This window comes from Lampetra fluviatilis, chromosome 35, assembly GCF_964198595.1.
Source record: "Lampetra fluviatilis chromosome 35, kcLamFluv1.1, whole genome shotgun sequence".
Taxonomy (NCBI): Eukaryota; Metazoa; Chordata; class Hyperoartia; order Petromyzontiformes; family Petromyzontidae; genus Lampetra; species Lampetra fluviatilis.
Genome location: NC_136309.1, coordinates 4,650,362 through 4,668,985, shown reverse-complemented (window position 1 = coordinate 4,668,985; position 18,624 = coordinate 4,650,362). Strand labels below are relative to the sequence as shown.

Below are 18,624 nucleotides of genomic sequence, written 5' to 3'. Positions count from 1 at the left end.
CGCACTTTCAAGGGCCTCGCGCTAAATGCTTTCGAGCTATCAATTTCGGTTCAGTGATTCTGCACTTGCTCTATTACTATAGTACTGTACCGCCTTCAACTTTTATGAGCGACTGGGTGTTTAAGGTTAGCGATTTGTCGTATTATCTGGCTGTAGAGCAAATGAAAACATACAATTACTTTACTGTGCAAGTTAAACATTGTGTTTTAATATTTGTGTGTTTTTTTTAATTAGGGCCCCATTTTATAACATATGCTACAGGCCCCGCACTAGCATCATCCGGTACTGAGCCCAAGTCTAAAAAAGTGTGGTGAGTTGTGGTGCGGGCTCGCACGTCTGCCACTTGTTGCAAGGTGGTTCGCGGATTAGGAACCTGCGGGTCGCCCCGGTTCACACTGCGGGTGCCTAACGCGTGTCATGCTGCGGGGCCGTCTGTTTCGCGGCGGGCGTTGAAAATCCCGTGATGTCATTCAAGGAAGAGGTCAGCGTGTGCCTGCGTCGCGGTCCAAATTCATCACATTTTAAAGGTTTCTTGCACGTCAATTAATTGGGAAACAACAATCGTCCCTCTTCTTGGTTCTTTCGGTAAAGTCACGTAGAAGGGAAGTAATAAAATAATAAAAATAAAACATAATAAAATAATTATCACGACGTTTCGGCCACAACGCAAGCAGCCGTCCTCGGGTGAAGACCAGGTCTGTCGGGGAGACAGCGTCTGAATGAATTATTATGTTTTATTTTTATTATTTTATTACTTCCCTTCTACGTGACTTTACCAAAAGAACCAAGAAGATGAATCATTGCAGTCACGAAAGCTTTAAATCGAAACAATCGTCCCATTATCCACTTTTGTCAAACGAGTGGCAAATCCTTCCATGACCCAGCACGCTGGGCGAAACGTCGGACAACACTCTAAACAGCACGCAGTGCAGCCCGAACACACGTGGGAGAGTTATTACACTATACACATTATACACTTTGTTTTTAACCAGGTAAGGCCCACTGAGCTATGTCGCTCTTTTTCAGAAGCGACCTGGCCACAAATGATCTCTCAACGAAGTGGGCTTATCATCATGTGGACATTACTAGCAGCCAAACACTTTATTTGGCACAACCACGATGTTGTATCACCTCCTCGGCAGCTTGTAGCAGCAGATTAGGTGCACTTTGCGTGCGAAGTGCACTGTGCGGACGCAAATACACAACGCACTGCGGCCGTATGAAAGCTTGACACGTGAGTCAAAATGTCAACCAAGCCCGCACACGCGGGTGCTTTGTGGTTGGCGTTTCCACCTGTCCTGGTGTAACCCTGACAGTCTGGGAAACGGGGCCTGTGTTTGGGTGGAATGGAACTGATTCGTATCGAGATCTTGGGTCGGTTGTGCGCGCGTGTGCGTGTGTGTGTGTGTGTGACCTTTATTCCGCTGCACGGCACCTGGCGCAGCTTTGAAAAACCTGGGCATGACGCGAGGTCATTTTAGGTCTCGAAAGTAAGTCCAGGTCACAATTCTTGGTCTCCTCCTCCTCCTCTTCATAGCCATCGCTCTGCGGTCAGCTTGCACTCCGCTGGCACTGTCGTGTGTGCCTAAAGCAACGTGGGATGGATGTACCAGGTCCTGCATTTAATGGGAGGGGTATTGAGGGGGCCCATAAAATAACAAAAAAGTTGAAAGATAAAATGTTGAAACTCGCTTGCGTCTCCACGTCACGTGCTCGTGCTGCTCCGATTTAGCCCGGCACGTTGCAGTTTTTTTCCACTGCCTTTGTGTCGGACCGTCCGCTCCGGGATTGACTCTTGATTTTGACGGACCCAAGTACGTTTTATTTTTGGTATGTTTTAATTTGATTTTGCATTGACGCTCTCAAACAACTTAGGTTATTCTTTGGTTCTTTCGGTTAAGTCACGTCTAAAGATAAAATAATAAATTAAATAATATCTTTAGACGTGACTTAACCGAAAGAACCAAAGAATAATTCCTGCAGTCACGAAAGCTCCAAAATTAAGATACAACTTAGGTTGGTTGGTAAACGTGAAAGCATTCGCCCTGCCCGTCTGTCTGTAGCTTGGACTCAATGTAACTCGTAAAGAGATGCATTTGTACTTGGGTGCTATTTCGTTCTTTTTGTCCTCTGACAAATCGCAGGTCTCTGGCTCCAACTCCGTCCTGTCCGACCTTGAGCTGAGAAGCATCCCGAAGCATCCAGCAGAATCCCAATGCCCGGTGCGATGATGACGCTACGCAGAGGCAGCCGCGTGACCGCTTATTCCGACTCGCGCATTATGTAACAAACAAAAATGTGTTCCCGAATACATTCATCGCGTTATATCCAATTCGCGTTATGAAAAACACGCGTCCTAGGAGAAACAGACCGTACTTTTCAAATTGTTTTGTGACGTTTATTTGAAATACCTACTTGGGCCCTCGCTTAGGGGGGGAACAAGTATAACCCGTAAAAACAAAGTTTTTCACTATAAATCTTTTATATGCGTGGCGGCTAGAGTCCTCTCGTCCTCTGGCTTGAGATGGCTGCCACCTATGGGCCAGATGATTGCATGGCAACATTAAGCAATTGGTAATTAAATATAATATTTTTGTCCTAAAAAGTGTAAAATTTTGGGAAAAAAATTTCCACGAACATTAATTGTCACGCACAACGAGTCTGTGTGGAAAATGTCAGCTCGATTGGATCACGGGAAGTGGGTTAAAAAACGACCGAAAGATTTGCACGGTCCTAAGCAAGCAAGCAAGTGAACTTAATATAAAGGATTTAAAAAGCTCCCCCATCCACCCACCCACCCCACTCCGCCTTGCTCTGGCCATTGAGCTGCAGTGAGTTGACGCCCATGCACGGCGGGTAAATGTTTAACGGTGGAGGAAGGAAGTTCCCGAGTTGTTTACCCTGAGCGATGTGCGGTATTGGGGGGGGGGAGCAGCCAGACCGGCTGGTCTGGAAGTGGACGGGGGGGGGGTGCTTCTCCATCATCGGAAAAGTCGTAGCAACTTTAATGGAGGTGGGGGGTGGGTAGCGGTAGCGCAGTGGAAGCGCAATGGTCGTGTTATGGGCGTGCTCGCGCCCGTCACAGTAGCGTGGAATTTCCACCACTGGCCCAGGGCTGAAAAACGGGAGGCGCGCAGCGATGCCTCGTTTGCTCATTTGTGCAGAAACTCCCCCCCCCCCACCCACTTTTGACATTTTGGTTCTGACCTTAATCTCCAGTGATTTGTAATTTCAATGTACTTTGCTATTCTCTGCTGAGTCGAAGTCCACGTGTTATACACAATGCCCCCTTCACTCAGGGACTTGCAGCTTAAACAGAGAGCGCCGCAACATTTCCGCCCTACCCCCCGGTTGTCAAATGCGCGAGCGTGCGGTGCAGAGTTATCCACCAGCCAGTCTCGCCAGGAATGTCCTCTTGTGTGAACGATCCTTTTTGCTGAGCGAGCCGAGGACGAGGGAGGGAGGGGGCGCAGAAAGGATGACGAAGAGAGAAGCAGCGGAGGAAAGGGGCTCACACGGGAGTCTCAAGACCTTGTCGGAGTTTCTCACGCTCCCAGCTCAGCACCACCCCGGCCACTTCTGTCCCTCCACCCCGGCGACTTTTGTGCCGGTCTTTAAGATCTCTCAAATTGTCTTGTTTTTTTTCGACTTAAAGCTTTCGTGACTGCAGGGATTCATCTTCTTGGTTCTTTCGGTAAAGTCACGTAGAATGAATGGAAATAATAAAATAATAAAAATAAAACATAATGGCCGAAACGTCGTAAGAATTATTTTATTATGTTTTATTTTTATTATTTTATTACTTCCCTTCTACGTGACTTTACCGAAAGAACCAAGAAGATGTTTTGTTTTTATTAAGCTCGTTTAGCCTGGAAAGTCTCGCTGGGGTCTCAGGACTCCTTTTCAGGAGGGCCCTGCCACGTTTTCGCGGTAGGGTGGCGATGGTTCGCTATCTAGAATTAATTTTGGAAAATTAGCGGTGTCCTTTAGCTTTCGTTTTTTTTCAGATAAAACCAAAACATTTGTTTCCTCGTTCTCACGCGTGATCCCAAAGAACTGGTCTTGTCAGCGAATTCCTGCTTTCCAAAAGCTCTCCCCCCATCCCCGCCCTATCTCTCTATGTCAGCGCTGCGAACATCAATACCGAAAACGTGAATTGCAAGTGACAAGGCTGTATAGACACAAAGTGCTTCGCCGCAAATAAATCACAATAGCTTGTTGATCTCGCCAAGGCGCAAAAACCATCGCGCGAACTCCCCGTCATCCTCGCAGCGGCTTCTGGCAAACCATCAAACAAAGACGGTCACCACAACGCGCGCTTTCGGGTGCTGTTCTACAGCCGTCTGGAACGCTCTTCCGATGTCGGGAAGCCACTGGAGGAGCTATGCACTTTTAAAATCTCGTTTGAAAACTCATTTATTTCGTTTGTTGTCCTTCCCCCGCACCTCCGATTAGCACAGTCGATTAGGTACAGTGCGAAAGAAGTTCAACAGGAACAGCTGTCAGGTCGTGGCCCAGATTAGCCAATCAAAATCTAGCCCGAACCTTTGCAGCATCGGTTCAAGCAAGCATGACGTTGCTGATAAGACACTAAATGCCAAACCAGTCCTTATCTATAAACAGCTGACAGTTCTCCAAACAGCTGATAGTTCACCAGAAAAGGTTCAAGTAAGGCTGACTCTGCTGACGAGACACTGATTGTCAAAACCAATCCTAGGTTTCATCTTCTTGGTTCTTTCGGTAAAGTCACGTAGAATGGAAATAATAAAATAATAAAAATAAACATAATAAAATAATTCTCACGACGTTTCGGCCACAACGCAAGTAGCCGTCCTCAGGTGGAGAACAGGTCTGTCGAGGAGACAGAGTCTATGTTTAATTTTTATTATTTTATTATTTCCATTCTACGTGACTTCACCGAAAGAACCAAGAAGATGAATCCCTGCAGTCACGAAAGCTTTAAATCGAAATTCAATCCTAGGTTTGCTTGCATTGATCCAGTGCTGCTGAAATTATGCTCTCCCAGAAGGAAAACCGCGTGGCCGATGAAATGTGTACACAAATGCCCATTTTCGAACCTAAATGGATTAGCCAATAAAACTTTACCCACTCACCCTAACAAGCTCGCCAATAACACTTGAGTTGTCGAGGGCAAGGCGAAGGCTGCGGCGTGGATACCGTGCAGGACGAACGCCGAATGGTGCACGGGACAACGCTCAGGAACCACGTAGTGACGCAACTCACCGATACACAACCATAAACGCGTGCCTTACCAACACACACGACTAATACACACGAAGCGAACGCGTGACTAACACACGCGTAAAACGAATGCCGAACACTTACATACCACTGCTGTAGCCCTTAGCACCGAGCCAACTCGGCAACGAAACTCTAGGCGACCCCTGACCCTGACAGACTGAGCGAATTACAAGCCCGTATGGTCAGACTTTGTGTGGGTTGGTCAGCAGAGGGCTGCGGTGACCTCAGCCAACCCTATCCAGGCTCAAAAGCTGCTTAGCATTCGAGACAAGAAGGCGAGATACACTTTTTCAAATATATAAACTTTTTTTTATTTTACCAGGTAAGGCGCACTGAGCTGCACTGCTCTTTAAAAAAAAACGACCTGTCCACAAATTATATCTCAACGAAGTGGCTTATCATGTGGAAATGTATAGCAGCCAAATACATGTCTAAATGTAGGCAGGAAAACCCGGAGAACCCGGGAGAAAATTCCACACGACCACGGGGGAGAGAGAGAGAGAGACACGCAACCTCCAAATATACAGCAGCAGGCGTCAAGAGTCGGGATCGAACCAGCGACCTCCTGTATACCAGGCGAGGTAGTCAACATCTCCTAGCCACCGTGATGATGATGAGAGAGAGACGCAAACTCCAAATATACAGCAGCAGGCGTCAGGGTCGGCATCGAACCCACGACCTCCTGTATACCAGGCGAGGTAGTTAACATCTAGCCACCGTGATGATGATGAGAGAGAGACGCAAACTCCAAATATACAGCAGCAGGCGTCAGGGTCGGCATCGAACCCACGACCTCCTGTATACCAGGCGAGGTAGTCAACATCTCCTAGCCACCGTGATGATGATGAGAGAGAGACGCAAACTCCAAATATACAGCAGCAGGCGTCAGGGTCGGCATCGAACCCACGACCTCCTGTATACCAGGCGAGGTAGTCAACATCTCCTAGCCACCGTGATGATGATGAGAGAGAGACGCAAACTCCAAATATACAGCAGAAGGCGTCAGGGTCGGCATCGAACCCACGACCTCCTGTATACCAGGCGAGGTAGTCAACATCTCCTAGCCACCGTGATGATGATGAGAGAGAGACGCAAACTCCAAATATACAGCAGCAGGCGTCAGGGTCGGCATCGAACCCACGACCTCCTCTATACCAGGCGAGGTAGTCAACATCTCCTAGCCACCGTGATGATGATGAGAGAGAGACGCAAACTCCAAATATACAGCAGCAGGCGTCAGGGTCGGGATCGAACCAGCGACCTCCTGCACACCAGGCGAGGTAGTCAACATCTCCTAGCCACCGTTGAGAAACGGGAACATTCCGGTCAGCCCCGTCATTAAAAGCGCAATGGTCACGAACTCGTAAACACGAGCGTGCCTCCCTTGTCACGGCACAAACGCTCGGGTGAAACATTAACCGGGTCGTGTGAAGTTTAGGGGGGTGGGGGGGGAATGGATGAGAGTGGTGGTTGTGATGTGGGGGGGTCGGTTCAGTCCATCGTTCGCTGTAGGGTGGATACAATGGGGCGTCACGGTGGCTTGGAGATGTTAACTACCTCGCCTGGTATACAGGAGATCGTGGGTTCGATCCCGACCCTGACGCCTGCTGCTGTATATTTGGAGTTTGCGTCTCTCTCTCTCATCATCACGGTGGCTAGGAGATGTTAACTACCTCGCCTGGTATACAGGAGATCGTGGGTTCGATCCCGACCCTGACGCCTGCTGTGTATTTGGAGTTTGCGTCTCTCTCTCATCATCATCACGGTGGCTAGGAGATGTTAACTACCTCGCCTGGTATACAGGAGATTGTGGGTTCGATCCCGACCCTGACGCCTGCTGTGTATTTGGAGTTTGTGTGTCTCTGCTTACCCTCCCCGTCCCTCCACATTTAGAATCAACATCACACCGTTTAGATTATGTGGTTGCTGTAATATTCCACACGATAAGTCCACTTCGTTTAAATAGTTTTGCGGCAACCTGGGTCGCTTCTGAAAAACGAGCTACACAGCCTCAGTGGGCCCTTACCTGGTTATAGAAAAATACAAATATGACCCCTTGTTGACTTCAAGCAAAGCGGTGGTCGCAGCGTCACATAACGAGCGTGGGGGCAGGCATGCGGCACGAGTTGAGGCCCTCTTGATAAATCACAATTTTTTCAAGTGTCAAAGAACAAACCGCGTATTTAAAGCGCGGTTTAAATTAGTACATTTTTTCTCATCAGTAAAGTCACGTAGGTATCATCAGATGATGATGATTGCTTGTGTTGCCATCGAAACGTCGTGATTTAAAAAAAAATAAAAATCTAGATTTGAAGCTTTCGTGACTGCAAGGATTCATACTCTTAGTTTTTTTTTTACCTACATGACTTTACCGAAAGAACCAAAGAGTATATGGATTCCTGCAGTCACGAAAGCTTAAAATCTAGATTTTTTTTAATCTCATCAATTAAAACGCCTCCGTTCATTTTGTTTATCTATTAATTAGAGCAGTGACGTTTGGCTTCCGCAAATTGCTCAGATCAAATATTGGGGCCCCGACCTGACCGATCGCTGCCCCCCCTCCCCCCCACCGAGCTGATAAGGTCGTTTATCACGACACTTGCGTGTGTCGGCTAAGGGGCCATCCATTTAGTGGGTACGCAAAAATCTGTCAAAACTTGACCCCACTCCCCACCCCCGTTTCCTATGCATTGTCAGTAGACCCCCCGGGTTAACCCCCTCCATGCGTCCGTACTAAATGTATGGCCCCTGAGCATTGAAGCTCATTGGGAAATAATACGGGACCACCACCACCACCACCGCCGTTGTTGTTGTTAAACCTGTGCGTCTGTAACTTCCCAAATGCTGGGGAAATATCCCCCACCTCGTTTAGCCCACCACTCCATCCTTTTGTCGGTGAATCCGTCTGTGGGGTCTCTATGTGAGCCGATCAGTTTCTGAGAATGTGCGTCTCTGTGTCAGTCTATGGGATCTCTATATTAGCTTATCAGTTTCTGTGCGAGTCTATGGGTCTCTATGTAAGTCTATGGGTATCTACGTGAGCCGTATCAGTTTCTGAGACTGAGTCTCTTGGTCTCTGTGTGAGTCTACGGGTCTCTATGCGAGTCTATGTGTCTCTGTGCGAGTCTATGGGTCTCTTTGCGAGTCTATGGGTCTCTGTGTGAGTCTATGGGTCTCTATGCGAGTCTATGGGTCTCTGTGCGAGTCTATGGGTCTCTGTGTGAGTCTGTGTGTCTCTGTGTGAGTCTATGCTGTGTGAGTCTATGGGTTTCTGTGTGAGTATCTTGGTCTCTGTGAGTCTCTGGGTCTCTGTGTGAGTCTCTTGGTCTCTGTGTGAGTATGTGGGTCTCTGTGTGAGTCTATGGGTCTCTGTGTGAGTCTATGGATCTCTGTGTGAGTCTCTTGTTCTCTGTGTGAGTCTATGTGTCTCTGTGTGAGTCTGTGGGCCTCTGTGTGAGTCTATGGGTATCTATGCGAGTCTATGGGTCTCTGTGTGAGTCTCTGTGTGAGTCTATGGGTATCTCTGTGTGAGTCTATGGGTCTCTGTGCGAGTCTATGGGTCTCTGTGTGAGTCTGTGGGTCTCTGTGTGAGTCTATGGGTCTCTGTGCGCGTGTGGGTCTCTGTGTGAATCTATGGGTCTCTATGCGAGTCCATGATGACAACTCGGTATGCATTGTGGTCGCCCATCCACGCGTTATCCAGGCGCAAACCCGCTTAGCTTCCGAGAGGTAACGAGCTGATTATTGTTCATCAGTATCGTCAGTCATGGCCAATCTACTGCTGGATTAAGACATTTTCTATGCCACGCGATGTTGGAATCCACCCAGCACCCGCTTGCACGCGAGCCTCTCCGTATACACGGCTCACCACAGGTGCCTGACGGCATTCTGTCGAATCTTCACAAACAAGCTACGGAATTTCGTGCGTTAAAGTTGTTAACGCAAAACTGAATCCCTACGTAAGATGGCTGCCCCGTCTCCTTCACGCTGCCGATATGCAAATTACTACGTCTGTCTCGTCCAATCAGAATCGCGTCTCGCCCGGAGGGGGTGGGGGTAGCGCGGCAGCGACGCGCTGCGATTGGTCCGCGAGGCGCAGTTTCCGAGCGTCTGTTGGGCCAATCGCGATTGAGCTGGGCGGAGTTTGGGTGTTTGGCGGTGATGGGGGGTGGGGTGGGGTTGTGGGTGGAGGGTTTGTTGGGGGGTGGGGGTTGGTGAGGGTGGGGGTCATGGGGGGTGGAGGAGGAGATGTGAGGGTGAGGGTGGGGGAGTTGAGGGTGGGGGGTTACGGGGGATTGGGTGGGAGGGGTTGTGGGGGATGCGTTGAGGGTGGGGATTGGGTGGGAGGGGTTGTGAGGGGGGAGTTGAGGGTGGGGGAGTTGAGGGTGGGGGGGTTGAGGGTGGGGGGGTTGAGGGTGGGGGGGTTGAGGGTGGGGGGATTGGGGGGATTGGGTGGGGTGATTGGATGGGGGGGGGATGTAAGGGGGAATGGAGAAGGGGGTTGTTGGAGGTGGGGGTGGAGGAGGAGGGTTGTGGGGGTGGGGGTGGAGGGTTGTGGGGGTGGGGGTGGAGGAGGAGGGTTGTGGGGGTGGGGGCGAGGGGGGAACCGGGAGGCTGCGTGGTGCGGGCACAGAGAGACGCGAGAGCCGTGGCTGCGCGACGCGGCGAGCCTCTGAACCGACTCACCGCCATGGACGCGGACGACTCTGCCGGTGAGTCGTCGCTCCGTCGTGTCGCTTCAACAACAGCAGCAGCAACATCATCATCAGCAGCATCATCATCAACATCATCATCAGCAGCATCATCAGCATCATCATCATCAGCAGCATTACCATCGGTAGAAGCAAGCAGCAGCGGCATCAGCCGCAGCAGCATCTTCAGTAGCAGCAGCAGCATCACCCGCATCATCATCCGCAGCAGCAGCATCTTCATCAGCAGCATCATCAGCATCATCATCCGCATCAGCAGCAGCATCTTCATCAGCAGCAGAATCAGTAGCATCGGTTGCATGGGCAGCATCATCATCAGCATCAGCAGGAGCAGCAGCGGCATTTTCGTCAGCATTAGCAACAGCCGTATCATCATCAGCAGCAGTATCATCGTCGTTATCAGCAGCAGCATCATCGTCAGAATCGTCGTGGTCGCCGTCAGCATCATCAGCAGCATCAGCAGCATCATCAGCATCATCATCATCAGCAGCGTCCTTGAGTCCGCGTGTTGCCTTGCGACGCTTGGGTCCCGAGGGATGTGAGCTGCAGTTCCATTGTGCGTCTGCGTCGCGCGAGTCGAGGGTGTCTCGTGGATTTGTCTCCCTTCGCGATCTCTGAATTGCGTCTCGTCGTCTGCATCGTACCACCAGTTCGTGTCTCATCATCATCATCATCAGCAGCAGAATCATCATCATCATCAGCAGCAGAATCATCAGCAACAGCATCGGCATCGAAATCCTAAAATGCATCGTGCACCGCCCCTTTGTCAGTTCAGAGCTGCATATGAATGCCTCCCTAAGCCGTATCGAACACGGGGGTTATTTGACCATACTTCACCACGCTGGTCATCGCGGGTTGCTGAAGGACGGGAACGACCGAGGACTGGTGCATATAACACTTTGATGTTCGCAAATCAAGATTGAATCCGTACGATTCGAATCGAACATCGATTGGGTCACCGGGTTTAAAGCGCAGTGCGCTAACCACTGCGCCACCGGTTTGCCTACAGTATCATCATTATCACAATACGGCATAGCATGATTACCATTATTATACCAGTTCGGGTTTGATCATCGAACGACCAGATGTTACGATGGGATGATCATCACTGCCGGCGGGTCATGTATATTGCCCTGTCAGAAAACAGTTCCTCCGAAGAGACATGATAACCCATCAACCCATCACCGTCAGTCACACCCTGAGTGATTGGCAGGACAGCGCAGGTCCTGGGGTGGCGCTTGCTAATTAGCACGGCCTTCAAGAAAACACCAACACCATCATCATCACCATCACCACCATCATCACCACCACCACCACCACCACAACCATCGGCACCATCATCGGCGATGGCCATCAACTGCATCGTAATCCACACGCGTGCCAATATTGCCCCGGCGGCAGTTTTTTCCATGACCCCTGTTGTTTGTGACATTTGACGAAGTCGAAAATGATTAAATGAGGAGGGGTCTGTGATGCTTTTGGGAACACGGAGCTGAGTGGTAAAAAAAAGGCAGGGTAAAGGACTCACCGTGGCCCTAAGAGAAAAGTTTACAGTCGTTGCATCATGCCAGCTATGTTACACGTGTCAACGCACACATGGATACTGGCGGAAAATATGAGAACAAAAATGTCAAATATTCGTGACGATAATGGTAACGACAACAATTTTAGTTGTTGTTGTTGTTGCGACATCACTTAACTAAGCCGTCACAGGACAAGTGTGCGAGGTGCATGCTGGGAAGCTAAGCAGCGAAGCGAAATTAAGTGTTGGGTATCTTATCTTAAACCATTTAAATAGCGCCTCGTGCAAGGCGCTTTACGCATAATTAAGAGTGGTACATTATGGATGCAATGGTGGAGACGAGGTGAATGAAATGGGTGAGAGGAGGCGATGGGGGCAACTCTGTGATGATGCGAACGACGATGAATGGATTGAATGAATGGGGAATGAGTGAGAGCCGTATCATGAGAATATGAAGAGCGGGCAAAGTGAAAGAGTGGCGGTTATGAGGGAGGGGGGATTAAGGGGTCGTGGGGTGATCTAGGGAACAATAAGTGTTGTTGTTACTTGCTGACCCCGTACCTTACAATAGGTCTGCGACAAAGAGCTTCATAGCTCATCGGATTCCTGATTCTGATTCTGATAAGAGCGAAAGGTGTAAAAAAAATGTCTTCAGTAAAGTGAGTGGGCTTGGACAGGGATTGATGCCCGAGACTGGTGACAGAACGACTTCCAAATGAAGCAATACGACCACCACGGAGATGTAGCAATCGGATCAATTATTATATCTGTGCATGTATATATATGGGATCGATTGACGAGCAGCGGAATGCATGTGGATCCCCAGTAAGCATGGAACGTTGAACCAACGTTGGGTCAATGGTTCCCATCAAGTGCCAACGTTGGCCCAGCGTTGGGTCAATGGTTCCCATCATGTACCAACGTTGGCCCAGCGTTGCACGTTTACTGTGGTTGGGGAATCTCAGGGCCGGCCCTTCGCTTGGTGGAGTGGGTGGGGGGGGTACCTTCATCTAGCAGTGGATACACCTCAGCTGTTGCTGCTGCTGGATGATGATGATGATGCATCTATCTTGGTATGCGAACGATGCACGCACGCCGCGCAAGATTGAGATTCCAGCATCGTCACGCATTCCTTCCTAATTGCCACTGAATTACTAACCCAGGCGCAATGATGCACAGTGGATGCAAAGGTCCCTCTCTGTCTGTGTGTGTAATCTTTATGGCCGTGAGTCTTCACACACAGACCGTGCAATTGCACCACCACCCTGATCCGCTTGTAAATTCCAATGTGGCGATGACGACGACAATGCTGCTGCTGCTGTAATATCAGTTTAAATGATAATCACTAAGGTGATGCGTTTGTCTGAGAGTTGGTAACATTTTGTAGTGACAGTAACAGTCAAACTACGACCAATGTGCCTTCCATTTGCAATGTGACACGTGCAGCCTCCGATGTCAATCGACTGCTGAACGAGGTCCCTGCCCGCACGTGCGTGTGGCTCATTTGTCCGTACGTTTATGGTTTGCGTGGATCTATGCGAGTCCGTGCTTCTCGATGGAATTCTCCGGGTCTCTTGGTGACCCTATTGGGCTTACGTGAGTGAGTCTATGGAGCAGTGGCGTGGCTCTCGATGGGTGTGCAGGCGGTGTAACTGCACAAGGGGTCTGTAGGGGCCAGAGGGGGGGATGGACCCGGGCTCCGGTCTACGAAGAATCACAATAAAACACATTCCAACTGATTACTAATCTACAACTCGCATCGTAACAACTGCCTTATTACTAATCTTGTATATAATTACAATACCCCCCCCTCAAATTGTTGCACCTGATGAGTTAATGATGACGTCACCCTGCTGCTGCTCTATATAATAACGGGAGACAGAGCAGAGCCTCACCATTCTGGCGAATTGCCCGATGATGCTGGATGCAATTACCAGCGAAACGCCGTACTCAAAAATTGTAAATGTTGTGGTTTTACGCTCCAACACACCGGTGGGCTAAAGCAGTGAACTATTTGTCTTTTGTCAACGTGACACTTTTTTTGCTGATTGGCCGTGTCGGGTGGTGAAGGGTTACGACACATTTATAAATAACGCGATCTAAACCCCCAAAAAAACGTTGATTATGAGGAGTCTGAGATATTGGGACAGGCGGTCTCGTATCATCCCGAGTGCCCGGGCATTTTTTTTTAAATCAACCACGCTCCACCACTGGTCGGAGTGGGATGGGAGGGGTGGGAGGGGGGATGGATTGACATGGTGAGAGTGGTGGAGGGGCGATGACTGTGGAAACGTGATGATTGGATGGCTGATGGGGGGGTGGAGATACGGGGAGCAAGTGGGACATTGGCATGGCGTGTGCAAGGCAGAGGTCGCAACCGGGTACCCGATACCCGTCCCCTTCCCGATACCCGGCTACCCGTACCCGGCTGGGTATGGGTACGGGTAGCCGTTTGCGACCCTGGTGCGGCCGGGTACGGGTAAGGAATCAAAACCCGTTTGCGACCTCTGGTGCAAGGGGATGCAACTGCGCCTGACCCCACGTGGCCGGAGGGGGTCAGGGGAGGGGGGCACCCAATTTAATTCCTTTGCTTTCGGGCCCCAACCACCAACCGCCACCCGCCGTGAAGGAGGAGCGGGAGCTGTCACCTGCACACGTGACGCGCGCGGGTCCGGCACCAAGCGTGCGCGGTGCGTGCGGCGCATGCGGTGTGTGTGTGGTGTCTGTGTGTCTGTGTGCCTGTGTGTGGTGCCTGTGTGTGTGTTGCCTGTGTGTGTGTGCCTGTGTGCCTGTGTGCGCCTGTGTGTGTGTGTGTGGTGCCTGTGTGTGTGCGGTGCCTGTGTGTGCGCGGTGCCTGTGTGTGTGTGTGGTGCCTGTGTGTGTGTGGTGCCTGTGTGTGTGTGGTGCTTGTGTGTGTGTGGTGTCTGTGTGTGTGTGGTGCCTGTGTGTGTGTGTGGTGTGCCTGTGTGTGTGTGGTGCTTGTGTGTGTGGTGTCTGTGTGTGCGCGGTGCCTGTGTGTGGTGCCTGTGTGTGTGTGTGTGCATGTGTGTGTGTGGTGCCTGTGTGTGTGTGCCTGTGTGCTGTCAGCGAGCACCTATTAAGGCTGGAACAGCACACAAGGCGATGGGTGTAGCCAGCACCAGACCCGGCTGCCCTTCATCTCCCAGTTCGCTGATAGGTACACATCGCAGCAGATAAGCATTTGAAGGTTGAGTCGACCTAGTCGAGGCCCGGGACCATATCCGACGCTTTGTTACTGATGTTGGCTGCGATTGGGGGTCGAACCACTACATGTGTACACGCGTACGTAAACGCATACACACGCGCGCATACCATGGATTCCACGGTGCTGCTGAACAATAGTAAATGCTTAGATGCTGGATCAGCTCTCGGCATTCCTTTGTTGGCTGGAGCTTTTTGAGAGCAACTATTCGGGATTCACTTGTCAGTGGTTCGGCCATTCAATTGCCCTGTCTGAGAGTTGGTGAATGGGAGATCCGCCCACTCCTCACCCACCCACTCACCCATCCACCCACTCACTCATCCACCCACTCACTCACTCATCCACCCACCCACTCACTCATCCACCCACCCACCCACTCACTCATCCACCCACCCACTCACTCATCCACCCACCCACTCATTCACCCACTCACCTACCCACTCACTTACCCACTCACCCACCCACCCACTCACCTACTCACCCACTCACTCACCCACCCACCCACTCATCAGATTTATATTTGGGGCAGCGCGAGGTCACGTGGGCCATGGTTTGGAGTTTGTAGCCGCAGGAGAGCGAGATTCTTTGATTCTGCAGTTGTATTCTTAACTCGTGGATCGGGCATCGACATCATCTGTGGTTAGCGTGGATCCGATTAAGCGCTGCCCATTTCCGCAGAAGATTGAAACCGCTGCAGTTTGGTGGTGGGGTCGCTGAGCCAGGCTTGGGCGAGGCTCGGTGATGCGGTGAGTCATTAAATTAATAAATGTGCCCACTGATCGTCCTTGATGCGGGGGCCATAAGGGCATCGGACGCGGGTAGTTGTCAGTGCCAGGCGCAGTGCGTCTCTGCCACCTCGCTTTGTCTGTGCGGTGCAATATCAGGGCGGCGGTGTGGGTGTGATGGTCGCGCAGTCGGGGTGGGAGAGACGGTGACACGGCAGGGTGGGAGATGGTGTCTTTGCGTGTGTGCGAGCCGTGCTTAGCCTTAACCACGGGTTAATTCCTCGTGGAATATTTCCCCGGGTAGCTGGTCGACTTGTTAGTTTCCATGTCCCCACCCTGAAAGTGCCGTCTCTGTAACTCCCGTCACTGTCGACGATCTTCGTCTGTGGGCCTCCCTTCTGCCGGAGCTGCTCAGCAGTCGGATTAAAGTCCGAGTCTGGAAGTAGGGGGCACGTGACAAGTCGTAGCCGCAGACAGAGCGAGGGGTGTGCTGGATGTGGTGTGCCGGGTGCGGAAATATATCCCGGGTCGCTGACCCGGACAGACCCGGCTTGAAGTTAAGCCCTGGCCGTCGGTATGCGGACTGCTGTGATGCAAGGCAGTGGTTGGTGATTGTGATGGCTTCGTCGGGGAGACTGTTCTACTTTCCAGTGACGGGGAGTTTGATCAGCGATGTTTTTTACGTTCGTGTCGAGGTTGGGGGATGAGCCGGTGGACGTATTCAGGAGTTGTCCAACGAATATCTGCAACGCTGCCCAGCGAATGATCGACTCGGATGGAGTTTCGTCGGCTTAATTGGACACCCATAGACTCACTTGAAAAATCCAAGAGACTTGCACAGAGACACACAGAGTACGATTCGGGAGTGGCCTGGCGAATATCCGAAAATCTGCCGGCGAACGATGGAGTGACTTTTGGCCGAGATGATAGCGAATCACATGGAGGTTCATAGACCCGCATAGAGACCCACAAACCCGCATAGAGGCCCACAAACTCGCATGGAGACCCACAAACTCGCATAGAGACCCACAAACTCACATAGAGACCCACAAACTCGCATAGAGACCCACAAACTCACATAGAGACCCACAAACTCGCATAGAGACCCACAAACTCGCATGGAGACCCACAAACTCGCATAGAGACCCACAAACTCGCATGGAGACCCACAAACTCGCATAGAGACCCACAAACTCGCATGGAGACCCACAAACTCGCATAGAGACCCACAAACTCGCATAGAGACCCACAAACTCGCATGGAGACCCACAAACTCACATAGAGACCCACAAACTCGCATAGAGACCCACAAACTCGCATAGAGACCCACAAACTCGCATAGAGACCCACAAACCCGCATAGAGACCCACAAACTCGCATAGAGACCCACAAACTCGCATGGAGACCCACAAACTCGCATAGAGACCCACAAACTCGCATAGAGACCCACAAACTCGCATAGAGACCCACAAACTCGCATAGAGACCCACAAACTCACATAGAGACCCACAAACTCGCATAGAGACCCACAAACTCGCATAGAGACCCACAAACTCACATAGAGACCCACAAACTCGCATGGAGACCCACAAACTCGCATGGAGACCCACAGACTCGCATAGAGACCCACAAACTCGCATGGAGACCCACAAACTCGCATGGAGACCCACAAACCCGCATAGAGACCCACAAACTCGCATAGAGACCCACAAACTCACATAGAGACCCACAAACTCGCATAGAGACCCACAAACTCGCATAGAGACCCACAAACTCGCATGGAGACCCACAAACTCGCATAGAGACCCACAAACTCGCATGGAGACCCACAAACTCACATAGAGACCCACAAACTCGCATGGAGACCCACAAACTCGCATGGAGACCCACAGACTCGCATAGAGACCCACAAACTCGCATGGAGACCCACAAACCCGCATAGAGGCCCACAAACTCGCATGGAGACCCACAAACTCGCATAGAGACCCACAAACTCACATAGAGACCCACAAACTCGCATAGAGACCCACAAACTCACATAGAGACCCACAAACTCGCATAGAGACCCACAAACTCGCATGGAGACCCACAAACTCGCATAGAGACCCACAAACTCGCATGGAGACCCACAAACTCGCATAGAGACCCACAAACTCGCATGGAGACCCACAAACTCGCATAGAGACCCACAAACTCGCATAGAGACCCACAAACTCGCATGGAGACCCACAAACTCGCATAGAGACCCACAAACTCGCATAGAGACCCACAAACTCGCATAGAGACCCACAAACTCGCATAGAGACCCACAAACCCGCATAGAGACCCACAAACTCGCATAGAGACCCACAAACTCGCATGGAGACCCACAAACTCGCATAGAGACCCACAAACTCGCATAGAGACCCACAAACTCGCATAGAGACCCACAAACTCGCATAGAGACCCACAAACTCACATAGAGACCCACAAACTCGCATAGAGACCCACAAACTCGCATAGAGACCCACAAACTCACATAGAGACCCACAAACTCGCATGGAGACCCACAAACTCGCATGGAGACCCACAGACTCGCATAGAGACCCACAAACTCGCATGGAGACCCACAAACTCGCATGGAGACCCACAAACCCGCATAGAGACCCACAAACTCGCATAGAGACCCACAAACTCACATAGAGACCCACAAACTCGCATAGAGACCCACAAACTCGCATAGAGACCCACAAACTCGCATAGAGACCCACAAACCCGCATAGAGACCCACAAACTCGCATGGAGACCCACAAACCCGCATAGAGACCCACAAACTCGCATAGAGACCCACAAACTCGCATAGAGACCCACAAACTCGCATGGAGACCCACAAACTCGCATGGAGACCCACAAACTCGCATAGAGACCCACAAACTCGCATGGAGACCCACAAACTCGCATGGAGACCCACAAACCCGCATAGAGACCCACAAACCCGCATAAAGACCCACAAACTCGCATAGAGACCCACAAACTCGCATAGAGACCCACAAACTCGCATGGAGACCCACAAACTCGCACAGAGACCCACAAACCCGCATCGAGACCCACAAACTCGCACAGAGACCCACAAACTCGCATGAAGACCCACAAACTCGCATAGAGACCCACAAACTCGCATGGAGACCCACAAACCCGCATAGA

General features: G+C 50.9%; 1 protein-coding gene across 1 annotated transcript in view; it reads left to right on the top strand.

Annotated features, from left to right (window-relative positions):
* Nucleotides 1-9,863: 9,863 nt before the first annotated feature.
* Nucleotides 9,864-18,624, top strand: part of LOC144944535 (cytohesin-1-like) — an 84,088-nt gene continuing 75,327 nt past the window's right edge. Inside the window, exon 1 of the mRNA XM_078872774.1 lies at nt 9,864-9,974. Coding sequence (XP_078728900.1) covers nt 9,953-9,974 — 22 coding nt within the window. The 5' untranslated portion in view covers nt 9,864-9,952. The remainder of the gene's footprint in view (nt 9,975-18,624) is intronic.